This window comes from Pseudorasbora parva, chromosome 24 (assembly GCF_024679245.1).
Source record: "Pseudorasbora parva isolate DD20220531a chromosome 24, ASM2467924v1, whole genome shotgun sequence".
Taxonomy (NCBI): Eukaryota; Metazoa; Chordata; class Actinopteri; order Cypriniformes; family Gobionidae; genus Pseudorasbora; species Pseudorasbora parva.
This window is the reverse complement of record NC_090195.1, coordinates 3,288,717-3,316,389: the sequence shown is the minus strand read 5'-3', so window position 1 is coordinate 3,316,389 and position 27,673 is coordinate 3,288,717. Positions and strand designations below refer to the sequence as shown.

Genomic DNA, 27,673 nt, shown 5'->3' with positions numbered 1-27,673 from the left:
TTATACTTTCACCTGTCTCCGCTGACTGCGCGCCGCGCGCTCCTCCCCAAACGGACGAGGCGTTTATACTCGCCGCACTCGCCGTTGTGCTATTCTTTGAAACGACAGAGGGCGATTCGGAGTAATTGTTCTATAAACCAACAGGAAAAAGTGTAGAGAAGTGGGCTAACGTCCACAGGTGATGATATTTATTTTAGTACATTTCACCAAAAACCAAACCACAAAAGAATCGTGTAAAACTCAGTAAACTTTGGCTGGATATTATTACTTGTGACATAAGAACAAAATATGCACTAAATTAATGATCGCGTAAATATTTCCTAATTTCACTAAACTTTAGTGTCGTGATTTATTTATTTATTTTCTTAAACCTGGATCTTTATTTAAAATGGCTTATTTCTGCTTTTGTAGGCTCATTCAGTAAATATAAGCACCTATTGTGCGAACTGGGGCCGGTGTGATGAGACGTCACGCTCGGCTAGATTCGCCGAGAACTCGTTCATCTTCAGATGCGGTGCTGCGTGCGGAGTTACAAAAAATGCGTTTTATGTTGTTGTATGGTGATATTTTTGCAAATGTTTCTTTTAAAAATCGATGATATTTGTCCACTGGAACGATCACTTTAAATTGAAAACGGTTTACATAAAGCAATTATATTTCAAACAGATGGAATTAGAAATACAGGCGTGCCCCTAATAAAAGCCTGCTGCAAATAAAAGCCGGTTCCCATCGGCAGTTTAGGTAAATAAAGGCCCCGGTCTTTATTTGAGGAATTATGGTAATCTTCATCAAATTTCATGTAGTCTTGACTCTTGATTTGGGTGTGTACAGTGGTTAATTACATTTAAAAGGGTTATAAAAGCTCAAGTCAATTTTAGCACACCATAGTCAACTTTAATCACATAAAAGGCTACTTCCAAACAACGAAATTGTGGCCAGTGAAAATGCAGAGTAGTAACTTTGGAAAACTGCTAGCCACAGTGACTGGTGAGCAAAAAAGGTAACATCAAGCCCTGCAAATATGATTGTGAATGTTGGGTTTGAACAGACATTATTTTATTAGCAGTTATTACTACCCCTGGTTTACTTTTATCATCCATGGATGTTGGACTGGTTTCCTCTGTGAAGGATAAGTGCTCTGCGGTCAGGTTAAAGTTTCAGTGGAGATATGCGCATGCATTCTGTGTCATGCATGTATGTATTTTAGACCTGCTAATCTCTGGATCATATATCTTATAAAAGTGTGAGGGGAATGTGTCTGTGGAATTTAATCTGTCAATTCTGAAAGGTACCACACAGTTGTGCCAGCTACACAAACACTACAGACACACACACGTCGGGATTACTATCTTTGAAGGGACTCTCCATAGACGTCATGGTTTTTATACTGTATATTCTCGCCCCTTACACTAACCCTACCCCTAAATCTTCCCAACACACACACACACACACACACACACACACACACACACACACACACACACACACACACACACACACACACACACACACACACACACACACACAAAACTATGGGCATTTTTACATAAAAAAACACAAACAAAACTCTTTCTGTATGATTTATACGCTTGTTTCCTCATCGGGACCTCTATTTGACACGAGTCCCAATGAGTCAGTGTGCCCACTGGGATATAAAAATATGTACACACACACACACACACACACACACACACACACACACACACACACACACACACACACACACACACACACACACACACACACACACACACACACACACACACACACACACACACGTTGGTCTATGTGGTTTACAGGGACATTCCATAGGCGTAATGGTTTTTATACTGTACAAACCGTATTTTCTATCCCCTTACACTGCCCCTGCCCCTAAACCTACCCATCACAGGAAACATTCTGCATTTTTACTTTCTCAAAAAAACATAATTTAGTATGTTTTTAAGGCCATTTGAGTAATGAGGACATTTGATATGTCCTCATAAACCACATTTATAGTATAATACCAGTGAAATACCCATGTAGTTATACAAATTTGTGTCCTCATAAACCACATAAACAGGCACACACACACACACACACACACACACACACACACACACACACACACACACACACACACACACACACACACACACACACACACACACACACACACACACACCTTTGTTTTTTTTACTCTGTGATACTTTTGCATGTGCACAAACATGAGCTTTTTTTGTCCACTTGCAGAAGAGTCAACCTTCCCTATGATGACCATATAATGAAATAATGAAAACCTAGAAATACAGAAACCATCCTTTGAAGGTTAAGTTTTAAAGAGAAAAACGACAGAATACAATGGACAGTCGCCATCATGATAAAAACTAACGTGTCTGTGAATCTGTTCCCAATGTGTGAAAAAAAAGACTGTGTAAAAAGTTGAAAAATGCTTAATTTAATACTAAATTATAAGATAAACATAAATAAAATAAAATACACAAAAAGGTTCATTTTTATGTAAAACTAGTTTCTGTAGGATTATGTTTGGGAATCTACTGATTAGCATATTCATATTTATTCTATTTGCGGCAAGCACCTCTTTAGATAGCCAGGTAAAGTGTGTGTGTGTCATTTGACCTGGTTTGTGATCCGTTCCCCCGCGCCGATGATGTGTCTGTCTGTGCATTTGTGTTTCTGATGCTGCCTTTATTTGGCCAAAGTTTGACATTGGAAACGCCCTCCTTACGCTTATATTGGCCATGTGCCCACTATATGTCCACTATAAAAGAGCCGCTGTGCCTTTGACACAGTACTGTCAATATCCAGACAAACTCAACCTCGATCCTCAAAATGCCTTCAAGCCAAAAAATCATGAAGTCTCAAACCAAGAAGACAGGTAAAGCATTACTATACACTACACACACACACACACACACACACACACACACACACACACACACACACACACACACACACACACACCGTGTGTCAGATGCTGTTTCGAGAGATGAGTCTTCGCCAGCTGAATGTCACAGAGACTGAGAACAGACAAACACATTAACCTGACACGATAAATCGCTGTCGTTTGTCCACTTCAAAGGTTCATCTATTGGCATAAACTCAAACTTTATTGATCTCTTAAACAACTTTTTACTTTCTTCCAGGAAGGAAAATCAAAGCCGGAAATACTCCTGCTGGTATGATACACTAAACATCGATACATCTAAACCCAGCTGCATGTCTAAAAATTATATTTATCACATATATTATTCCGAAGTCTAAAATATATATCTCACATTCTGCCTCTTCAGAAAAGCTTCCAGTTTATGAGCCGAACATCCCAGAGCCGACGTCCAGAGAAGAGCTGCTCAAATGTGAGTCTCACACACAGGACAAGAACGACCTGTTCATTTCCAGTCTGAACCAGAGTTATCGTGAACTAAAACTAAAGTATATCAATGATAGTAAAACAACACTGGACTGAACTTAACTGGTGTAACGTTTCTTTAATTCTAGACTGGCTCAATATTTCATTGGACGAACGAACTGCCAATAAACTGCTGTGGCTGACAGAGGGCGGGGCTAAAGTGTCCCGCATGACAGATGAGGTGTGTCCTTACCTGGACAAACCAGAGCGATTTGATCACAGCCCTCAGGTGAATCTCACACACAGACAGATGGACTTTTTGAAATTCTGAATTTAATAACCGGTTCCCTTTAAGACTCCAGTTCAACATCAAATCTGTGGGCTCGATGGAAGGTCACATTTTAATTTGGTCACTTTTAAAAAGGTCCAAAACATTGATCTAATACTTAATATACGCTCTAAAAAATGCTTGGTTAAAGTAGGGTTGAATATGGACCCAGCAATTGAGTTTTAACCCAGCGGTTGGGTTAACTATTTGCTTAAAACAACCCAATTGCTGGGTTTGTCCGTTTTCAACCCAACTTGGCTTGTTTTTAACCCAGTATTTTTTGGAGTGTAGTGAGCAATAACCATAAAAGTGTACACTACTGCTAATATATACTCTGCAAGCGTTCTCAAAATCATGAGTGGGCCACAACTCACACAAACACACTCCACTGCTTTGTCTCTTCCAGGCAACATTTAAAAAATAATAAACCCATTTCTGTCAATTGGTGTCTCCTCTGAATTTGCGGCATGTCATCCTCCAGCGCGACGACTCCGATCTTTCAAGTATTCATACTCTTGTGTAATCGACGCGCCATCCTCAATAAACCCGTCTCTTGCGTGATACCCAGAAATTTTGAATATTCTGATCTAATATGATTTCTGACCTGTAAGGTTGGCAGAATAATAATCATACACTGTTTGAAAATAGGCCATAATGATAGGCTGGAGAACTGGCTGAGTCTGAGTCTGGTTTCTCCCAAGGTTTATTTTTCTCCATCAGGCCCTGATGAGTTTTAACAAACATAATAGTCCTGGTCCGCTTAGCGTTCACACGGGCATTTTTAACAGCGAACCTAAAGTTACCGAACCAAAGGCACAGGGAGACGCTCACAACCTGATTGGTCGGCTTATATGACGTAGGAGCTCGTTTACCGAACATTCAAAACAATGCTGTGTGCGGATTACACGCGCGGGCATTTTATGCGTGTACATGGTATTATTTTTTACCAGAGAACTCATGAAGAGCTCATGAAATGTTCAAAACAACGCTGTGTGCTGGATTAAACGCGATCAGTTTATGCGTGTAACACATATGGCATTATTTTTTACCAGAGAACTCATGAAATGTTCAAAACATTCAAAACAACGCTGTGTGCTGGATTAAACGCGATCAGTTTATGCGTGTAACACATTTGGCATTATTTCTTACCAGAGAACTCATGAAGAGCTCATGAAATGTTCAAAACAACGCTGTGTGCTGGATTAAACGCGATCAGTTTATGCGTGTAACACATATGGCATTATTTTTTACCAGAGAACTCATGAAGAGCTCATGAAATGTTCAAAACAACGCTGTGTGCTGGATTAAACGCGATCATTTTATGCGTGTACATGTGGCATTATTTTTACCCGCTGAGAACTCAGAAATGTTCAAAACATTCAAAACAGCAGCAGGATTTCCTCCGTTGTGCAGAACAGAGACGGCCGCTGTCGTCTGTACCTGCTAATAATGGGCAACACAGGAACTTTGATGAGAAGAACCAGGTTTGCTTTTTGTGTGTTTTTTCTAGCATTTTTGAAACATGCTCGTCTGACCAAATATTGATTAGGCACTTCCTCGTTGCTCTACGTTTGCCCTCTAACGTTAAAGTTACTCATTTTGGATACACTTTCCGCGTCGTCAAATCAGCTGACTATGCGTCGCATCTTGTCCGGTTTTTGGTCCGTTTACATGTCTTTGGTCCGTGTTGCGTTCATATATCAATCGAACCGCACCAGAGTTCGTTTGGAAGCGGACCGAGACCCGTCTTTTTAGCGGTCTCGGTCCGCTTGTTTGGTGCGCACCAGGGTTCGGATGGCAGCGTTCACATATGTTCAAATGAACCGCACTAACCCAGCAACCGCACCAGGGTTCGTTTTAATCGAACCAAACATAACAAGTGTGAACGCACCCTTAGTTCCTTGCCACTGTCGCATTTGGCTTGGCTTGCTCAGTTGGAGTTGGAGACACTAAAATTATGATCTAAGTTATTCAACTAAATATACAAATAAAATGAACTAATTAGGTCTTATTTACGCTATATGATAAATTAAAATAAGCTGATAACATCTAGCCTGACAAGCCAGACCCACATCAAGATGTTTGGTCTGGAAACTCACCATAGACAGCTCAATCTGAGGGGCGGATAAACGGACGTCTTTCAAACTCCCTCTGCACGCAATAGGATAGCGCTACAACCAACCAGAGCAACGAAGGTGAAGCAGAGCTCATTGACAGATTAAACATTCGCCGTATCCGATCGGCAAAACCCCGAACACATCTTCCCTTTTTAAGAATGACTTCAGTGCCGTTCTTGCTTCTTTTCTCAGAGAAAAGCTTAACTCCAAGTCTTCCAGAGTCGCGGTCAAAGCTGATTCGAAAGACCGCCGCCGTTCGCCAGTTTCTGTGTTTACTAGAAGCACGCAAACGCAACTCGGCCGTCGTCATTATGGCCCCACCCACCGACTCTATACACGATGTGATTGGCCCGGCAAGAGTTAGGCGAATACAGCTAAGAAGGGTATTGAGAGTTGCTAGACAACACTCGCGGGCAGATTAGATTTGCAACCGCTAGGGTGCGTCTAGATTTCTAGGCTAGATAATATCACAGTTTTCTCCAGAACGACTGTATGGCCGAATTAAATTTTGTTGCAATATTGTCCTGTTTAACACTGTGAAGCTGCTTTGAAACAATCGTCATTGTAAAAGCACGATATAAATAAAGTTGATTGACTGACTGACTGACTGACTGATTGATTGATTGATTGATTGATTTCTGCGTGTGTTGGTACAGGTGCTGTGTAAGGAGTCTATCTGGGCGGCGCGCTGTTATTGGGAGGTGCTGTACTCGGGCTGGGTGGTTATCGGGGCAGCATACGAGGGTGCGGTGAGGAGGGCAGGAGAAGGGACCTGCGGCCTCGGGGAGAACGAGGAGTCTTGGGGTCTGGGCTGGGCCGGATCCTGCTACGACGCCTGGCATAAAGGAATCAACGGCAAGGTGACAGACGTGCCTCAGTGCTGCACTATAGGCGTCTATGTGGATCAGCCCGCAGGCCTGCTCTGCTTCTACGCCGTGGAGACCGAGGAAGATTCACAGAAGAAAGAAGTGAAACTTATTCACAGGTTTAAAAATCCCATAAAAGAGAAAACTCTGCCAGGATTCTGGGTGGGAAGACAGTCCTCTTGTTTAATCCTCAAGAAAGAGGAATGAGGTGAACCGGGACACAAATCACACAACTGGACGGGGGTCCGGGTGAGAAATGATGTATTTAAAATGTATATAATAAATTCAATTTGCTATATGTAAAATGGTTTTACAGTTCAGACTGCTCTTTGATTGCTGGAAATTATATATGATATTGAGCTTTAATTTTTGTTTTAAAAACAAACATTGTCTAATAAACCTGGCATTGTACAGTGTATTGTGATTTTTATTGGCTCATTGACGAATTTCTTTTTTTCCTCTTTTGTAAGTCCTTCTAGATAAAAGTGTTCGCTAAATGCATACATGTATCTCTAGATCTCATATAATCTCATTTTATTTGACAACTGCACACAGAAAAATAGGGTGTCAAAATTGTACCTTTAGGAGTACAACAGCTTGTCGCTGGGGCAGTACCCTTAAAAGGACATCTTTGTACCTTTTTTACTCCTAAAAATTACTCATATTACTCATAAAAATGCATCATTCAGACCATGCTTAGTTCTTAGTGTAAAATGAATGCACATCAGTGACCTGTTACTGCTTCACACCTCATTCATGCCTTTGTCGTCTCTGCCATCCTGGTCCGACTGGCAAAAGAATGCCCACATCCAATAGGCTTTGTCATTGAACACATGGCACAGTTATTGGCCTATATCATATTTTAAAAAATTCTATCTGGCTTTTTTACTAAACTGTGTACATGCCAAGATTTTTGACTTGATCTGAAAATATATGTACTACTTTATGTATCTTTAGCATGTTTTTTTGGTCTTGATTAATTTCCTCAATTTCTTTAAAGCAGCACTTGGCAACTTTTGCTCTCGGGGTCCCTCTACAGTTTGGAAAGAATAATGTCCTCAACTACTGTCGTAAGCTGTCATTCTACATCAGGGGATGCCATCGCGTGTGCATTTGTTGACATGATAGCCCTGAGCTAGTGATGCGCGGGTCGTCTCATAACCCGCGGACCCCGTATGTCTATTTAATGGTTGCGGGTGCGCGGAGGGTTGTAAAAAATATACAGTGGTGCGGGGTGGGCCAAATAACTTCATAAAAGCGGCCCGTGGGTCGGTCCAGCACTAACGGTTCCCCTGAACACTGCAGGAGGAGTTCACATGCAGGTGTTCTGGCGACGCGTGTGAAATGTCTTCATCCCAGGTACAGTCAGTGGCATGTTTCAGCATGTCATATGAATATAATTTCATGGGTTTTATTTTTTTCAAACACCAAATAATCGCGATGCTCATGTTTACAAGCCAGCGTCATTATAGTAGTCTATTGGTTAGCGTTTTACAGAATCTATATGATACTTCAGTTCAGTGTTTGAGTGGTAGGCAATCACCGTAACAAGCAGGACAGCATCGGTCGGGCACGCCTCCTTCAGCTCACGCCGACGAGCAAACGCTGGTCACATGTTGATCCTCGTCCTGCCTTTAATCACATCACTTTTTCGTATCCTCTTATTGCTTTCCTCCAACAAAACCTTTTCTTTCTTATTTGTCTCTGCTGCTTCGGACATGACTATATTATCCGACGAACAAAGTTGGGCTCGCACGTCCGAATGTAAGGAAGTGTGTGTGTTGGTGGAAGTGACGTATATGCCGTAAAGCAGTCGAATTTTGTAGTTCTTTTTTTTCTCGGGTTACTACCCGAAACCCGAAGTTTAAAAGTACGATTAAAAACGATACAGACCCCATCAGGCTATGGCAGATGTGTCATTCAACCTATTGTAAGTCGATTTATCATCACAAGAGTCTTAAAAAATATATTATGAAGGTTGAAAAGTTACAGACATTACGCTCTGTGCTGAATCACTATTGATAGGCCCCTTTGTAAAGCCTCTGAGCAACTCATCCCAGGGGAGAGCCTTTCAGTCTTTAACTTGCAGGTAAATTAAAGTAACAGACACACCCTAATGCAGAGCGACATATTTCATAACTCAGTGTGGCTACTGTACCAGTGACAAATCAAAATGGCATATGGCACCATTATTGTCTGTTTGATTTCATAAAAGTTTACAGACAATTCTGGGCACAGATGAGTCAAACCCATCTGTCCTAGGACAGATCAGAGTCTAATAGAGCTGTTTTAAGTCATAAGTCAGTTTTGCGCTCGTGTAGTTCCTGTGTTTGTCCTCTGTGTGTCAGTGTGTGTCTGTGTGTGTGTGTGTGTGTTTGTGAGCAGCTGCACTTTCAGTTCAGTCACTGTGACTCTGACTGACGGAGGTTTTTGTACGGCTCTTTATCACTGTGTGAACACCCATTTACTGTTGATCCAGTGTACACTCATACAGTAATAATGTCCAGCATCTTCAGTCTGGACTCCACTGATGGTCAGAGTGAAATCTGTTCCATAACTTGCTCCATTCCCAGTGAATCTGGATGGAGTTCCTGACTGTCGTGATGTAATGTGATAAATGAGGAGTTTAGGAGCTTCTCCAGGTTTCTGCAGATACCAGGAAAGACAGCCTCCACAACCCGCTGAACGATCTCCAACTCCTGTGCTGGTCTGACAGGTGAGTGTGACAGTTTCTCCTGGTTGAACAGCCGCTGACGGAGTCTGAGTCACGGAAACCTGTCCTGTAGTCTCTGTGAATGACATTTCATAAGATCACAATCACAACAGTTATTATAATCAAAGTGTCCAGTACAAAATCTGATTTACCACCAAACACATTCATATAAATCATAAATTAAGTTATTAATAAAGTAAATGAACCTTGAATGGAAAGAATGAGAGTCCAGATACAGATGCTGATGATCTTCATTCTTTTTGATGGTGATGATTTACTTTCAGCTTGAATAAAGAAAAGATCTCAGTGATGAAGTGTTAAACTCACAGCACTATAAACACTCTCACACACTGAAGCATCTGATCAATATGCAAACACACTCCAGATCATTTACCTGAAGACAGCAAAAACTGCTCATTATGTTTGTGCAACAGCTTTGTGTAGATGTTTACATTATTTTGGGCTGAGCTAAAAAAAAAAAAAAGGGATTGTAATAGTTGAGAACAGCTGCATTTAGCAGGAAATGTCAAATGAAGCTCTTGGGGTTTGAACATGGTCACTGGAGACGGAGCTGCTCTATTCTGAGAGGATCACAATCACTAAACCTGCCAATGCAAATGAGATTTACACCTCAAACTCACAGTTTCACTCTTTGATTGGTTCAACGCTCTGAACTGGAACACTTTCACTTCTGCTCATGGAGTAATGAGACTGGACAGATTTTGGGATGGTGGACCATCTAATCATAGTTTTTTTTTTTTGTCTGTTCAAAGATTATTAGATCTATTGTCCTTTAGTTGATACCAGGATAGAGATAACACCGAACCCTCAATAAATCTCTGTCATTAATTACTCGCCTAACCTAGAAATCTAGACGCAGCCAAGCGGCAGCAAATCTAATCTGCCGCGAGTGTCGTCTAGCAACTCTCAATACCCTTCTGAGCTGTAAAAGCCAAACTCTTGCCGGGCCAATCACGTCGTGTAGAGTCGGCGGGCGGGGCCATAATGATGACGGCCGAGTTGCGTTTGCGTGCTTCTAGTAAACACAGAAACTGGCGAACGGCGGCGGTCTTTCGAATCAGCTTTGACCGCGACTCTGGAAGACTTGGAGTTAAGCTTTTCTCTGAGAAAAGAACAAAGAGCGGCACTGAAGTCATTCTGAAAAAGGGAAGATGTGTTCTGAGTTTTGCCGACCGGATACGGCGAATGTTTAATCAGTCAGCGAGCTCCGCTTCACCTTCATTGCTCTGGTTGGTGTAGCGCTATCCTATCGCGTGCAGAGGGAGTTTGACAGACAACCGTTTATCCCACTCCTCGGATTGAGCCGTCAATGGTGAGTTTTCAGACCAAACATCTTGATGTAGGTCTGGCTTGTCAGGCTATTACTCGCCCTCATGTCGTTCCAAATCTGTAAGACTTTCATTCATCTTTGAAACACTTCATAACAATCACTTTCAAGGTCCAGAAAGGTAGTAGTAAAACATTGTTAAAATAGTCCATGTGACTAGTGGTTTAACCTTAAACTTATGAATTGACGCGAATGCATTGTGTTTACAAAACCACTTCCAGGTTTTACACCAGAATATCGGATCATTATTGGCTGATGCTGTTCACGAGCACCACGACACATGCGTGTGTCACTGACGCAGGAGCTGGCCAATAAAGAGCCGGTGTTGTGAAGCAGAACCCGGAAGCGCTGCAGTGTCTTTACTGCCTTTCTGGACCTTAAAAGTGGTCGTTGTGTTGCTGTCTATAGATGGTTCAGAAACCCTTTCAGATTTCATCAGAAATATCTTCATTTGTGTTCTGAAGATGAACGAAGGTCTACGGGTTTGGAACGACATGAGGGTAAGGAATTAATGACAGAGCTTCATTTTCTTGTACAGGTGATGGTAAATGTGCCTCAGATGAACTGATTTTACTGCAGGCGTCTCTAGACATCTTCAGGCTACATATGGAAAAAACAATAAATACTCAAACAAAACTAAATGTAATTATTTATTGCACTGAAGATCAGTTGTAGAGTTTTTTTCATTTGTCATCACCTCTAAAAATGTAGGACATCTGGATAAAGATATGAGAGAGATCAGCATCACAATGATGTCGTTCATGATGGAAGAGGTCAAAGGTCATCTCAGAAGTCACATATACAGTATATCATAAAATTATAATCTGCACAAATAGATGTATAGATCACAACTGTGATGATAATGAGTATGATTACATGAAAATATAAGTAAAAACCCCACAATTCACCTGGACTGGACTGTGATCGTGTTTCCTCTGAGGAGTGTGTGAGAGTGTGTGAGCAGCTGCAGCTTCAGTTCAGTCACTGTGACTCTGACTGACGGAGGTTTTTGTACGACTCTTTATCATTGTGTGAACACACCACCACTGTGGTAACTCTGACAGTAATAATGTCCAGCATCTTCAGTCTGGACTCCACTGATGGTCAGAGTGAAATCACTGTTAGATCCACTGCCACTGAATCTAGATGGAGTTCCTGACTCAAGGCTGCTTGTATAATAAATCAGGAGTTTAGGAGCTTCTCCAGGTCTCCGTGAGTACCAGGACACACAGGCTCTCGGGCTGCAGGGTGTATCTCTACTGAGTTTACAGCTCATCTCAACAGTTTCTCCTGGTTTTGCAGTTTTCACTGAAGGAGTCTGAGTCACTGTGATCTGAGCTCTACAGCCTGAAAAACAAATCATTCATCAGTCCATATAGTATACATTATTTGACATATTTAAGCCGTGTTAAAATGATGTAATTTAAATGATTTATTTGAAATATAAACTCTTCACCTTGTAGAAAGCAGTATAAGAGTGTCCAGATGATGATGAAGGTCATGTTGATGAAGATTGTTGTGTGTGTCAGTGATGAAGTGTTAAACTCACAGCACTATAAACACTCTCACACACTGAAGCATCTGATCAATATGCAAACACACTCCAGATCATTTACCTGAAGACAGTCAGTCTCATTAACACACACACACACACACACACACACACACACACACACACACACACACACACACACACACACACACACACACACACACACACACAGATCTTCTGTCCAAGAGCAGCTGCTGACCACTGAGGACGCAGTTTCAGCTCCATCACTCCAACTTCAGAGACTCTCACCGGTGTGTGTGTGCAGAGCTCTGAATACACTGTTGTAAGGCCGCCCAAATCGTCCCAATGGAGGCTAACGATCGGCGGGTGAAGGTCGCTGCGCGTTCGTCTTTTCAGCGGGGCAAAAGGGGATTTTATTCCAATTCCTCGTTAATCTGACTCCATTTAATCATAATTTAGAATTTGGGTTAGAATGCCAATTGGTTATTTGGTCATTTATATTTAATAGTTTAACTACACATTTAATTATTCAGTTTAACCCTTTGTTGAAATTATGTCCGTTCATAACCTGAATAATTCCAGAGCAAGTCAGAATCAATCAAAGTATAACAATTTATTAACAATCAGGTAAATGTATAACGCCAATTACATAATCAATTCAAAGGTATACTTCACATCAAATACCCTAAAGTAAAGAATGAGATGTATACCGGACTTATCAAGGTTACATAATGCTGCATGGGTTAAAACGTCCAGCATTACGGGCTGACCTGAGTACAATATCGAGCCCTGAGCTCTTTGCAACATTTCCTTAAATACCCAGAACCAGATACATACCCATCACAATAGGAATTTGCATTGATCAAGTTCTATAGACTTGATTAGAAGAGAGGCCAAATGGCTGAAAGCCACACCCACCATACACCAAGGAAAGATATCTTTAAACCCTTAAAACATTGATTATCTTTTGGTTAACTTCTGTGGAGTTGAGATATTTGTACCAGTCACACTGAGACATTTCAAATGATATCAAACACATATAATACTGTATCGTGAGGATTGACATAGTAACAAATAGATTTCTGGTGCTTTTCAGGTGATCTCAAGTTTGGGGGAGCAGTAGTTTGGGGGAGCAGTAGTTTGGGGGAAGTTTCATGTGAAAGGAAAGGCATGTAAATTAGAGTCATTCATAGATGGTTCACTCAGTGTGATGTCGTCTCGGACAGAGACTCTTACTGTATGAATGAGTTCAGATGCTAATTTTCTTTGTTTTCTCAGAGCGATTAGACATTTCGGCATCTACTAGGTTTTTCCAGCCTTACACTGTCAAAATCTTACTGCTTAATCCAAAAAAAAATTAATAATTACATAATTTTTGCTTAATTAAGTTTAAATTGTGACTATTTAAAGTTTTAAAGATGTTACATTTACACACAGTCACGTTTTTTAAATGCATTTCTTAAATAATCAGCATATTTGTCAGATTGTGAAATGTATTCTGAACATTTAGTTTAATCACTCAATGGAGCATGAAAACAATGATGAACCTCAGATACAGTTTTTGATAAATACAATAAGAGTTATAGATTAATTTATGTATTTATTATGTGAAAATTTTAATGAGAGCTTTATATGTTATTTAATATCCATGAAAATCCTCACTGTTGAGTGTGTGTGAAAGTGTGTGAGCAGCTGCAGTTTCAGTTCAGTCACTGTGACTCTGACTGACGGAGGTTTTTGTACGACTCTTTTTTGTACGAAATCCGTCTTATTTTTCAATCTGAAGTCTCCTGTTCTCTGTGAATGTGTGAGACTCTGATTCATTAGACGCTTTAGAGAAATAACCAGAAGAATAACAGAGAGCAGTGAACAGGAAAACTATCTGAGATACAAACCAGTGTGTTTATAATTAACACAATACATTACAGGAATATGATAAGAAATACTAGTTTTCAATATCAAGCAGCATAACGTGTTGTTCTGCTAAAAATAACTGAAGCGGATGATACGGGAAGCCAGACACACTGAATATACGAAGGGCCGCGCCGCTCTGATGGTGAAAATAAGACACATTCAACCGCTCAGACACATCGACCCGTCCGCCATCTTGGAGCGCTGAACATGACGCTGTTCATCTCTCACACTAACACATCAATGCATTTCATGGACAGGGTCACAGCATTGAGCAGCCGATGACTGTAAAACACTGAGATATAAACTCCTGACGGACAGAGGAAAACCTTTCAGAGGTGAGAATGAGCCGCTTTGTGTTTTTATAACTCAATATGCAGAATTATCACAGTAATGATAAACTAAATGCGGGGAGAATATCAGCTGATGTCTATTGCAGATATAAATATTCATACATGTGAATACGGTTGTTATGAAGGGAATGAGCCAGTAGAGGGCGATACTGATTATTCCCACACAAACACACACACACACACACACACACACACACTCCTCTGAGCGGATGGACATGAATCCATTTGAATGGTTTCTGTGTATTTTCATTTGAGGATTATAAGTTTTTGTTCGTTGTGTGAGATTATTGGTTATTGTTTGCTGGAGTTTTAATCTTTATATCCGCTGATAATATTGTGTGTTTCATGTATATGAATATTGATGTTGTATATTATTTGCCGTTGGTCACTTAAGGTGATTTCGATCTGTTGCTGAAATCTTTGTGATTTACTGTGATTGTCTGATGAGGAGCAGAACCTGTCTGTAGTTTATTAGTGTTTGATGTGTTTTATACTCATAATTGATATTAATATTTCTCCTTTTTCACAGTAACCACACCTCGATCCACATGTCGAGTCATATCTCAAATAAAGCAGCTGATGGATCTTTGTTCTTTCTAATCGATGGCCTTCAGTGATTCGACTGTTGAACTAGTTCTCATGAAACTTTATTACAAAAGCTGCAGATGCACAGTTAACTCTCGAGAGTTCACGGACCGGCTTTGACTGATCCAATATGGCGGACGGCTCACATAGATCTCACTCATGTCACTGATCTATAAGAGCACAACATCTCAAAGCTGTGCTGAGATCAGTCAGACCGTTTCCATCACATTTTTATTCTTCCAGAGGAAATAAAGAAATACCAGAGACTCTGACAGGGACACTGATGGACTTTGTCTACTTGTTTCTCTCAACTAATGCTTTGATTTCTGACCTCTATAATTATTAAGAGTGGCAGCTTCATTTAGATGGTTTTATTTCAGATGCTCGTGTGACGATGATATTTCACATCCTCCTTTGAGCAGCTGCAGTTTCAGTTCAGTCACTGTGACTCTGACTGACGGAGGTTTTTGTACGACTCTTTATCACTGTGTGAACACACGATCACCCACACAACTATTAGCAGAATTTGTTCTGCAGTGGTAACTCTGACAGTAATAATGTCCAGCATCTTCAGTCTGGACTCCACTGATGGTCAGAGTGAAATCACTGTTAGATCCACTGCCACTGAATCTAGATGGAGTCCCTGTGTAGAGTTTTTTTGCATATCGAATCAGGAGTTTAGGAGCTTCTCCAGGTTTCTGTGAGTACCAGAATAAAGCGTCATCCCCATCACTATATCTGAACACATCTGTGCTGGTTTTACAGCTGATTTTGACCGTTTGTTCTGGTTGAGCTGTCATTGAGGGACTCTGAGTGACGCTGATCTGTCCTCTACACTCTGAAACACAACAAGAAGAAAATACACTCAAAACTTTGACAATATACTTGAAGAAATGAATTGATATCAAACTTGTGCTCCACAAACCTTGAGCAAACGCTGTGAGAGTCCAGATGAAGATGATGATGAAGGTCATGTTGATGAAGATTGTTGTGTGTGTCAGTGATGAAGTGTTAAACTCACAGCACTATAAACACTCTCACACACTGAAGCATCTGATCAATATGCAAACACACTCCAGATCATTTACCTGAAGACAGTCACTCATTTACACACACACACACACACACACACACACACACACACGAGTCTCTGTCAGTCACTGGATCAACTGAATTTGATCGAGTCCGTCACACATGATAGAAACATCTGCACTTTAATAAATCTTTATTAAATAAATGAAAATGAAATCTTTGTAAAAGCTTCATGAGGTGTAAATAGTCCTCACTTTAGATGAGCTCACAGAAATAGTCTGACAACTACTAAATGTTTTATAACTGAATTAATCATGAATTACAGGAGGAACACGTGTTAATAAAGCATTTACACACTGAGTAACTTTTACTATATGTCTAAATAATATTTATTAATGTACATCTAAAATGTTTATTAATCATTTACTTTCTAAATGATCTTATGAACCACTGACAGCTCCTAAATAACTGGTTTGTAAATGTAATAATTTAGAAATTATAAATTGATCATTAATAAAGTATAAACATACAATTATTAAACACATTATAGATATGCTCATAAATCAAGAGTAAAGCATTTATAGCTGTATTTATAAACTGCTTATTAATGTCTATTAAAGCTTTATAAATGATGAATTAATATTTACTAATGCTTAACTAATGATTCATAGCATGCAGTTATTATAAAGTGTGAATGTGTGTTTATATGATATCTGCATTATGAGGGATGAACTCGCTCAATCTGAACATGTTTATGATGCTGATGATGCAGTTTAGAAAGAAGAATATATTAAATCATAAATGCAGAAAAACTCAAAAGTGTTGAAGGATTGAAAAATATCAGAATTTTAAACTGAATTTCTTCATGAAGGATGTAATAGGAGACAAGACTTCTAAAAAAATCACCATCAAAAAGGTCAAAAACTGATGAAGCTCAAGAAAGTGATGTTCAATAAGATCATATCGAGTCTTTTCTTCACTGTGTGTGTGTGTGTGTGTGCAGTTTCAGTCACTGTGACTGACGGAGGTTTTTGTACGACTCTTTATCACTGTGTGAACACATCACTCACACAATAACCATCAGAATCTGTTCTGCAGTGGCGACTATGACAGTAATAATGTCCAGCATCTTCAGTCTGGACTCCACTGATGGTCAGAGTGAAATCTGTTCCACCTTGTTCTCCATTCCCACTGAATCGACTGAAACTGTTATCGTTAAGCACATCTACATCATAAATGATGAGTTTAGGAGCTTCTCCGTGTTTCTGCTGATACCAAGCTAAACCCCAGCCATCTATCCCAGTATCAGTTTTACAGTCTATGGCGGCGTTTTGTCCTTCAGAAACCGTCACAGCTTCAGGCTGAGTCACAGTGATTCCTCTGGACGCTGTTGACAACAACATGAATGTGTTTCAGCAAATCAAATGAACATTAAAGACTCAAAGATGACCAGCTGTGACTTCTGTTACCTGGAATAAAAGCCGTCAGAATCCAGATGAAGCTGCTCAAGAGATTCATGGTGTTTGCTGGTTTTGTTTCGCGGTCAACAGCAGTGTGTTATAAAGTGTGTGAGTCTGAACGCTATAAACACTCGGAGCGCTGAAGCACGTGCCGATGCAAAGTGAGTCTGAGCAAAAACCCTCTGGAGGAAAACACACATGAAGAGGAAACTGATCCAGTGTTTTATTCTCATGATCCAGTGTGTGTGTGTGTGTGTGTGTGTGTGTGTGTGTGTGTGTGTGTGTGTGTGTGTTAATCATTTCTCTTTTACTCTGCGTGAGTCTCTGGTTCAGACTACAGGTTTCTGATGAGTTGCATCACTAAAAGAAACAAGTATTTCACTGTGAACTCCACAGAGGGCAAAGGTCATTCCAGAGGTCAGAGGTCATCATAACTTATTAAAATGCTTTGAGAAATACATGATCAGATGTGTAAAGATCAGCTCAGAGTCGTTCTGATTATATTATCTATTGAGATTTAATAGTTTTCATACATCAAGAGACATTTAGTCTCATATCAGTGTGTGTGTGTGTGTGTGTCGTGTCTTTCTCTGCTGGAGTGTGTGTTCATTTGAGTGTGACGGAGGTTTTTGTACGACGCTTTCACTAGAATGAAGCACTGTGGTGGACTTTCGGTGGAGGAACTAAACTGACGATCGGTAAGACTTTCTTAAATTATAATAAAAAAATTATTGATGTGTTTAAAAAAAATTAGGTTTAAGAACATTTGTCTACAATATTCTTAATTAATTAAAAAAATATATTGAAAAGCCGTATTATAATGTTTATCGTCATATTTCATCTAATTGTATTAACTGTTTGCACCAACTTTCGACTATATTATGAATGTAATATTTGCTAATATTCGGTTTCAAGGCATATTTCATATTAGCAGGCTTTTAAATGTTTTACTAACTCACACCTGATGTATGCTAACATTTCATCGTATTTCACTTAATCACAATATTTTATGATTTTTGCAATTATTTCTTAATATATAGACAAAATTAATTTAATTTCATCTGTCATCATCATAAAGAAATGATCAGTTGATAAACATGTTAAAATGAATCATTTCTCAAACTATTAAGTTATGTTTATGAGGAAGTGTCCTGAATGATGATTATTCTCAGAACACAAATAATGGAAACGCTTTATAAACTCATTTGTTAACATTAGTTAATGTATTAACCAACATGAACTAAACATGAGCAGCACATTTGTTCCAGTATTTATTAATCTTTGTTAATGTTCGTTAATAAAAATCCAGCTGTTCATTGTTTGTTCATGTTAGTTCACAGCGCATTAACTAATGTTAACAAACACAACTTCTGATTTTAATAATGTATTAGTAAATGTTGAAATGAACATGAACTCAGATGAATAAATGCTGGAGAAGTTTTGTTCATTCTTAGTTCATGTTGACTAAAGTAGTTCTCTAATGTTAACTCATGAAACCTTATTGTAAAGTGTTCCCCAAATAATATTAATATTGGTTTAAATATTTTACTCAATTCAGAAAAGAACAAATTCACATTAATTTTACAGTATATCACGTCTGCTTCAGATAACTGATTTATTTATTTGTACATATATATTGTACTTGATATATTTAGTAGCGGTGAATATTTTATTTTAATGGAGAATATTTCTAAAATGAATTTGGGATAGTTTGTCTGTGGTTTATGAATGAAAGCAGTGATGTGGAATTTCTGTACAGATGAAGTTATGATTTTTACTGCATTACCATCTCTGACCTCTAACACAGACGTTAATGTTGTGTGTGTGTGTGTGTGTGCAGCCGGGCCCTCCGTGAAGCCCTCCGTGTCTCTGCTGCCTCCCTCTTCTCTGCAGATCTCTGGAGACTCAGCCGCTCTGCTCTGCCTGCTCAGCTCTTACTCTCCACAGGGGGCGACGGTGAGCTGGACGCTGGACGGGTCAGAGGTCACCGATGGGGTTCAGACCAGCGCAGAGAGCGAGCGGGATGGACGCTACAGCCGCAGCAGCGTCCTGAGCCTCAGCAAAGCACGCTGGGAAGCCACAAATGGCTTCGTCTGCAGAGTAACACATGACGGAGCTCATCACGAGGCCTCGTTCCTCAAGAGCTCCTGCTGATGTTTCTCCAGTGAAGACGAGCCGTATCTGAGCGTCCGGCAGGATTCACAGCAGTCACGTGATCTACAGCTCAATACTGAAGCCGTCTGTCAATGTGCTGCCATTGCTGTTCATTCAATAAAGCTTCTGAACGCCTTACATTTGTGTTGGACTGCATCATTGATCAGTGTGTGTCGTTCATTCAAAGTCCTGCGCTAAAGTTTCAGCTGCTTTTGATTGATTGTAATAGTTGAGAACAGCTGCATTTAGCAGGAAATGTCAAATGAAGCTCTTGGGGTTTGAACATGGTCACTGGAGACGGAGCTGCTCTATTCTGAGAGGATCACAATCACTAAACCTGCCAATGCAAATGAGATTTACACCTCAAACTCACAGTTTCACTCTTTGATTGGTTCAACGCTCTGAACTGGAACACTTTCACTTCTGCTCATGAGAAATGACTTATTATGAGATGAATAAATTCATAATCAGCTGGAGATGAAGGAGCTGCTTGAGAAACGGCTCAAAAACATCTTTATGTTGCTGATACACAATGACTTTACAGTGTAGTTTAATGTACAAATACAAAACAACATATGACACCATTATTATTTGTTTGACTTCATATCATTCTACATTTTATATCAGTTGTAGATCCTCACAATCCACACAGGAAGCCCCGTCAGAAACTGTCCATGCTCCGCTCCCATCTTAGAGGATTATTCAGAAAAGTGAAACACGGTTTGGATGATTTAAAATATCAAACTTAACGTTAGATAATATTAAATTTCAATTCCTCTGAGAATTAAATGCAGCCATAATCACCAGAAGATACCAATTTAATATTAATGTATATGGGGGGGGCTGAGGTTAAAGGCTGCGTGATTCAGAAAACCCATCAAAAATGAAAACAAATGTTTATTAATGCTGGAATATGTGTGTCCCGTAGCCTATGGCCTCTTAAACAATGCTCTTGGGCTCCATGGTACTTCTGTTACTGTTGGGCCCTGTGTGAATCTGAAGGCCCCAAATCCTCTTATAGAACGATCATCCCATCTTCTTTTCCTTTCGGCTGTTCCCTTCAGGGGTCGCCACAGCGAATCATCTTCCTCCATCTAGTCCTATCCTCTGTATCTTCTTCTCTCAGACCGACGACCTTCATGTCCTCCTTCACTCCATCCATAAACCTCCTCTTCGGTCTTCCTCTTGACCTCCTGCCTGGCAGCTCTAACCTCAGCATCCTTTCACCGATATATTCTCTCTCCCTCCTCTGAACATGTCCAAACCATCTCCACCTGGCCTCTCTAACTTTGTCTCCAAAACATCTCGCATGTGCTGTCCCTCTGATGGACTCATGCCTGATCCTGTCCATCCTCGTCACTCCCAAAGAGAAGCTCAACATCTTCAGCTCTGCTGCCTCTAGCTCTTCCTCCTGTCTGTTCCTCAAACCACACAACATCGCCGGTCTCACTACTGTCCTCTACACCTTTCCTTTCATTCTTGCTGACACTCTTTTATCACACAACAGACCTGACACATTTCTCCACCCATTCTGACCTGCCTGCACACACTTCTTCACCTCTTTTCCACACTCCCCATTGCTCTGGACCGTTGACCCGAAGTACTTAAAATCCTGCACCTTCTTTACCTCTTCTCCCGTAACCTCACTGTTCCACTTGGTTCCCACTTTTGAGACACGACTGAAGCGTGATGTTGTGACGCTTCCCCTCACGTGTACATTGATGGCCGTTCCTCAAGTTTACTGCTATGGCCGTGCTTCTGAGCCAGCTGGGAATGAAAAACAAAGGACCTGCGAGAGACATCCATGTGCTCTACTTATACTGGATAGTCGCGTCACAATCAACGTATTAATTTGCCTAAAGATGGGAATCGGTCAGCTTTTTTGATGCGCAGCATTTTTTCAAATACAGCGCCGCCTTCCCAGAATGCTTAGCAGGCGCTTTAAAGTCGCTTGACGTCACCCATAGGAATAAAGTGGAGCGCAGCACCTATTTAATGTGTGTGTGTTTGCATGTCCTTCTGACACGCTTCTTATGCATTACCTTTCTGGTTGGATTTTTTTTCTTCCTGATGTTTGTTTGCCCATTGCACTGAGCCTTCCTGCCTTCCTCCGTCTATCTTCTGCCTGACTCTTTCTGTCCAGGTTTGAGTAGGCCTACTGTTAATAAACTACGTGTTTATTCTCGCACTTGGATCTTCTGTTATTTCTTCCCCAGACACAAACTGAAATCACTCAGATCTCAAACGTGTGACTGATCTATAAGAGCTCAAAATCTCTTTCTGACCTCTATAATTATTTTATTTTCTGTTTCTGTTCAATTATTTTCTGACCTCTATAATTATAATTTAGATGGTTTTATTTCAGATGCTCGTGTGACGATGATATTTCACATCCTCCTTTGAGCAGCTGCAGTTTCAGTTCAGTCACTGTGACTCTGACTGACGGAGGTTTTTGTACGACTCTTTAGCACTGTGTGAACACAAGATCACCCACACAACCACCATAAGAATTTGTTCTGCAGTGGTAACTCTGACAGTAATAATGTCCAGCATCTTCAGTCTGGACTCCACTGATGGTCAGAGTGAAATCACTGTTAGATCCACTGCCACTGAATCTAGATGGAGTTCCTGACTGACGGCTGTTTGCATAAATCAGGAGTTTAGGAGCTTCTCCAGGTTTCTGTGAGTACCAGGCTAAACGATCACCACTGTACACATCTGTGCTGGTTTTACAGCTGATTTTGACAGTTTGTTCTGGTTGAGCTGTCATTGAGGGACTCTGAGTGACGCTGATCTGTCCTCTACACTCTGAAACACAACAAGAAGAAAATACACTCAAAACTTTGACAATATACTTGAAGAAATGAATTGATATCAAACTTGTGCTCCACAAACCTTGAGCAAACGCTGTGAGAGTCCAGATGAAGATGATGATGAAGGTCATGTTGATGAAGATTGTTGTGTGTGTCAGTGATGAAGTGTTAAACTCACAGCACTATAAACACTCTCACACACTGAAGCATCTGATCAATATGCAAACACACTCCAGATCATTTACCTGAAGACAGTCACTCATTACACACACACACGCACACACACACACACACACACACACGCGCGCACACACGCGCGCACACACGCGCGCGCGCGCGCACACACACACACACACACACACACACACACACACACACAGAGAGAGAAGTGAGAGCATCTAGACTTTTTTATGACATTCAGTCTTACATTTACCAGATTCATATTTATTAATCAATTACTTTCTAAATGATCTTATGAACCACTGACAGCTCCTAAATATGTGGTTTGTAAATGTAATAATTTAGAAATTGGAAATTGATCATCAATAAAGTACAATTATTAAACACATTATAGATATGATCATAAATCAAGAGTAAAGCATTTATAGCTGTATTTATAAACTGCTTATTAATGTCTATTAAAGCTTTATAAATGATGAATTAATATTTACTAATGCTTAACTAATGATTCATAGCATGCAGTTATTATAAAGTGTGAATGTGTGTTTATATGATATCTGCATTATGAGGGATGAACTCGCTCAATCTGAACATGTTTATGATGATGATGATGCAGTTTAGAAAGAAGAATATATTAAATCATAAATGCAGAAAAACTCAAAAGTGTTGAAGGATTGAAAAATATCTGAATTTTAAACTGAATTTCTTCATGAAGGATGTACAGTTTTTTTTAGATTGCTTACGCACGAAAATGAAAAGTAGTACACTATCAGCAAAACCTCACACTCAAGAAGCAAAACATTAGGCCATATTTGCACAACTATAAGCACATTGTCAACCTCACAATTGTTGCAAAACTCTACACACACTTAACATACATTACACACACACATCTATCATGAAGTCGCTTCCTTGCAATACCAAAGCACTGACTGTCAAATTACCGCACCGTCCAACCAATTGGTTCAACACAGTCATCAGCTGTGCAGACACTCGTCTGCTGAACTGTAGACACACCAATCAGGTGAATAAGCACTATAAAAAAACAGCAGGTGAGTTCATCGGTCTTCAAACACAATGGAAAGAGTCAGAGAAAGAGTAAGACGAGGAGGAGGACAAGGCGGAGGCCTGTGACCGGATGGAGGAGCAGCAATGCAAGGATGGATTCGTCATTCAAGACGTTTCTTTCCGAGGTGTATTGCTGAAACAACATTACCTGCGCTGTTGATGAAAATCTCTGGCCAGATCCCGCGAGGCGGAGAGACAATGTCTAGGTTTTTGTTTTTATTTTTTACAGTAAGCTTACAGTACAATATGTAAAGTGACATTTTGTTACAGTATTATGAATGTCCATGTCAACATTTTGGGCATGTTGAAATAAATGAGTTTCTTCAGTCTGCATCATTGGTCTTGTGTAGTGTTTGGTGGATTTACATTATATTTGTACATTGATGGTGGCCTACTCTAATCATTGGGAAGGAGAAGTGCTAAAAGTGTTTTAGGTTTATCGAGCAGAGTGTAACTCGTGCAAAGAGAGTCTAGAGATGTGAAACGTGTGCGTTTCATATGGTAACAAAGTGTGTTTTTTAAACAGAAGTGTCTAGTTTTTACAAGAGTGTTTAATTATGCAAAGGATCTGTAGTGTTTTTCTGATTGGGTGTGTGGTTGTGCTGATTGTGTGTAGTGTTTTAAAAACACGGGCCCTGTTTTGAAAATCGTGCTTAATCCAAAAAAACTGTAATTGGAGACGAGACTTCCAAAAAAAATCAATCAAAAAGGTCAAAAACTGATGAAGCTCAAGAAAGTGATTCACTGTTGAGTGTGTGTGTGTGTGTGTGTGTGTGTGTGTGTGTGTGTGTGTGTGTGTGTGTGTGTGTGTGCGCGCACAGCTGCAGTTTCAGTTCTGTCACAGTGACTGACGGAGGTTTTTGTACGACTCTTTATCACTGTGTGAACACATTTTTACTGTTGATGTAGTGGAAACTCTGACAGTAATAATGTCCAGCATCTTCAGTCTGGACTCCACTGATGGTCAGAGTGAAATCACTGTTAGATCCACTGCCACTGAATCTAGATGGAGTTCCTGACTGACGGCTGCTTGTCCAATAAATCAGGAGTTTAGGAGCTTCTCCAGGTTTCTGTGAGTACCAGGCCACACAGGGTGGGCTGCAGGGTGCATCTCTACTGAGTTTACAGCTCATCTCAACAGTTTCTCCTGGTTTTGCAGTTTTCACTGAAGGAGTCTGAGTCACTGTGATCTGAGCTCTACAGCCTGAAAAACAAATCATTCATCAGTCCATATAGTATACATTATTTGACATATTTAAGCCGTGTTAAAATGATGTAATTTAAATGATTCATTTGAAATATAAACTCTTCACCTTGTAGAAAGCAGTATAAGAGTGTCCAGATGATGATGAAGGTCATGTTGATGAAGATTGTTGTGTGTGTCAGTGATGAAGTGTTAAACTCACAGCACTATAAACACTCTCACACACTGAAGCATCTGATCAATATGCAAACACACTCCAGATCATTTACCTGAAGACAGTCACTCATTAACACACACACACGCACACACACACACACACACACACACACACACACACACACACACACACACACACACACACACACACAGGTTTGTCATTTAGTATCTTTGCTAATAATCTTCTATTTTCAGAAACACACTCATGATTTCCTTCATGTTATTTTGGGCAGATCTTCTCCCTCTAAACACAGTTTTAATGATCAGTTTCATTCAGACTTTGATGCTGAGAGCATTTAATACCTGTGCTGCAGATTTATATCATCCATGAGACTGTACAACAGGTCAAAGGTCATCCAATAGGGAATGACCATCTAAATCTGCCTGAAGATTTCATTATAAAGCCGGTCGACAGAATTAGTGTAAATGTGATGAATGCGTTTGGGACTGATTATGAAACAAATGATTTCAGATTTCATGATATGAGTATTTATATTAAAAGATCAATGTGTGTGTGTGTGTTTCTGGATCAGTCCATGTGTGATGTTGAGAAGAGCTGCTGATGAGTCTCAGATCAGTGTGTGTGTGTCGTCTCTTTCTCTGCTGGAGTGTGTGTTCATTTGAGTGTGACGGAGGTTTTTGTACGACGCTTTCACTAGAATGAAGCACTGTGGTGGACTTTCGGTGGAGGAACTAAACTGACGATCGGTAAGTCTCTTCAATTCTCTAATAATGTATGATGTGTTTTAAAAAATAGGTTTAATGTTATTTAAGAGCATTTGGCTACAATATTCTTAATTTATGACAAAATGTGTTATTGAAAAGCTGCATTTCATATCTTGTGTATTGTCATATTTAATTTAATTTTATTGATTGATTGCACCAACGGATGTATTTGATTATTTAATATTATCTGCTATATTTGTAATATTTGCAGATATTCTGTGTTTTTATGTTTTAACGCATATTTCATATTAGTAGGCGCTTTAATCTTTAACTTCACACCAAATGTATGCTAACATTTCATTATATTTGATTTAATCAAAATATATAATTTTGCGCATGACAAGTTTGATAAAACAGACAAAATTAATTTAATTTGATCTGTCATCATCATAAAGTAATTAAGTTGATAAACATGTTAAAATGAATCATTTCTCAAACTATTAAGTTATGTTTATGAGGAAGTGTCCTGAATGATGATTATTCTCAGAACACAAATAATGGAAACGCTTTATAAACTCATTTGTTAACATTAGTTAATGTATTAACCAACATGAACTAAACATGAGCAGCACATTTGTTCCAGTATTTATTAATCTTTGTTAATGTTCGTTAATAAAAATCCAGCTGTTCATTGTTTGTTCATGTTAGTTCACAGCGCATTAACTAATGTTAACAAACACAACTTCTGATTTTAATAATGTATTAGTAAATGTTGAAATGAACATGAACTCAGATGAATAAATGCTGGAGAAGTTTTGTTCATTCTTAGTTCATGTTGACTAAAGTAGTTCTCTAATGTTAACTCATGAAACCTTATTGTAAAGTGTTCCCCAAATAATATTAAAATTGGTTTAAACATTTTACTCAATTCAGAAAAGAACAAATTCACATTAATTTTACAGTATATCACGTCTGCTTCAGATAACTGATTTATTTATTTGTACATATATATTGTACTTGATATATTTAGTAGCAGTGAATATTTTATTTTAATGGAGAATATTTCTAAAATTAATTTGGGATAGTTTGTCTGTGATTTATGAATGAAAGCAGTGATGTGGAATTTCTGTACAGATGAAGTTATGATTTTTACTGCATTACCATCTCTGACCTCTAACACAGACGTTAATGCTGTGTGTGTGTGTGTGTGTGTGTGTGTGTGTGTGCAGCCGGGCTCTCCGTGAAGCCCTCCGTGTCTCTGCTGCCTCCCTCTTCTCTGCAGATCTCTGGAGACTCAGCCGCTCTGCTCTGCCTGCTCAGCTCTTACTCTCCACAGGGGGCGACGGTGAGCTGGACGCTGGACGGGTCAGAGGTCACCGATGGGGTTCAGACCAGCGCAGAGAGCGAGCGGGACGGACGCTACAGCCGCAGCAGCGTCCTGAGCCTCAGCAAAGCAAGCTGGGAAGCCGCAAATGGCTTCGTCTGCAGAGTAACACATGACGGAGCTCATCACGAGGCCTCGTTCCTCAAGAGCTCCTGCTGATGTTTCTCCAGTGAAGACGAGCCGTATTTGAGCGTCCGGCAGGATTCACAGCAGTCACATGATCTACAGCTCAATACTGAAGCCGTCTGTCAATGTGCTGCCATTGCTGTTCATTCAATAAAGCTTCTGAACGCCTTACATTTGTGTTGGACTGCATCATTGATCAGTGTGTGTCGTTCATTCAAAGTCCTGCGCTAAAGTTTCAGCTGCTTTTGATTGATTGTAATAGTTGAGAACAGCTGCATTTAGCAGGA

The 27,673-nt window shown here is 39.9% G+C and overlaps 1 protein-coding gene, 2 long non-coding RNA genes and 3 gene segments (V, D, J or C); 3 read left to right on the top strand and 3 right to left on the bottom strand.

The window, feature by feature from the left end:
* The first annotated feature begins 2,812 nt into the window (after window positions 1-2,812).
* On the top strand, window positions 2,813-7,043 carry LOC137064191 (tripartite motif-containing protein 16-like protein). Its single transcript, XM_067435541.1, has 5 exons — window positions 2,813-2,878; window positions 3,147-3,179; window positions 3,294-3,356; window positions 3,499-3,638; window positions 6,451-7,043. Exons 1-5 carry the CDS (start codon window positions 2,833-2,835, stop codon window positions 6,865-6,867), a joined length of 699 nt encoding a protein of 232 aa, XP_067291642.1. The 5' UTR covers window positions 2,813-2,832; the 3' UTR covers window positions 6,868-7,043.
* Window positions 7,044-14,066: 7,023 nt separating this feature from the next.
* Window positions 14,067-16,203, bottom strand: LOC137063617 (probable non-functional immunoglobulin kappa variable 6D-41). The segment is given in 2 exon segments: window positions 14,067-15,921; window positions 16,009-16,203. Coding segments are annotated over 2 exon segments (405 nt in total).
* Window positions 16,204-17,973: 1,770 nt separating this feature from the next.
* LOC137063402 (uncharacterized) lies at window positions 17,974-19,867 on the top strand. Of its 2 annotated transcripts, XR_010901381.1 has the most exons (3): window positions 17,974-17,992; window positions 18,225-18,273; window positions 19,416-19,867. It is a non-coding gene; the product is annotated as an uncharacterized lncRNA (long non-coding RNA). The 2 variants fall into 2 exon arrangements; XR_010901380.1 differs by lacking the exon at window positions 17,974-17,992 and having other exon boundaries at window positions 18,000-18,273.
* Window positions 19,868-22,079: 2,212 nt separating this feature from the next.
* On the bottom strand, window positions 22,080-22,819 carry LOC137063397 (Ig kappa chain V region K29-213-like). The segment is given in 2 exon segments: window positions 22,080-22,537; window positions 22,625-22,819. Coding segments are annotated over 2 exon segments (393 nt in total).
* A 1,842-nt stretch (window positions 22,820-24,661) lies between these two features.
* On the bottom strand, window positions 24,662-25,295 carry LOC137063399 (immunoglobulin kappa variable 1D-13-like). The segment is given in 2 exon segments: window positions 24,662-24,994; window positions 25,104-25,295. Coding segments are annotated over 2 exon segments (375 nt in total).
* Window positions 25,296-25,379: 84 nt separating this feature from the next.
* LOC137063756 (uncharacterized) lies at window positions 25,380-27,557 on the top strand. Its single transcript, XR_010901432.1, has 2 exons — window positions 25,380-25,918; window positions 27,106-27,557. It is a non-coding gene; the product is annotated as an uncharacterized lncRNA (long non-coding RNA).
* Window positions 27,558-27,673: the final 116 nt, after the last annotated feature.

Coding starts and splice junctions, on each gene's coding strand:
- LOC137064191 (XM_067435541.1), top strand. CDS start 2,833: ATGCCTTCAAGCCAAAAAATCATGAAGTCTCAAACCAAGAAGACAG. Junction 3,357..3,498: donor CAGAGAAGAGCTGCTCAAAT/GTGAGTCTCACA, acceptor CTTTAATTCTAG/ACTGGCTCAATATTTCATTG. Junction 3,639..6,450: donor GATTTGATCACAGCCCTCAG/GTGAATCTCACA, acceptor GTGTTGGTACAG/GTGCTGTGTAAGGAGTCTAT.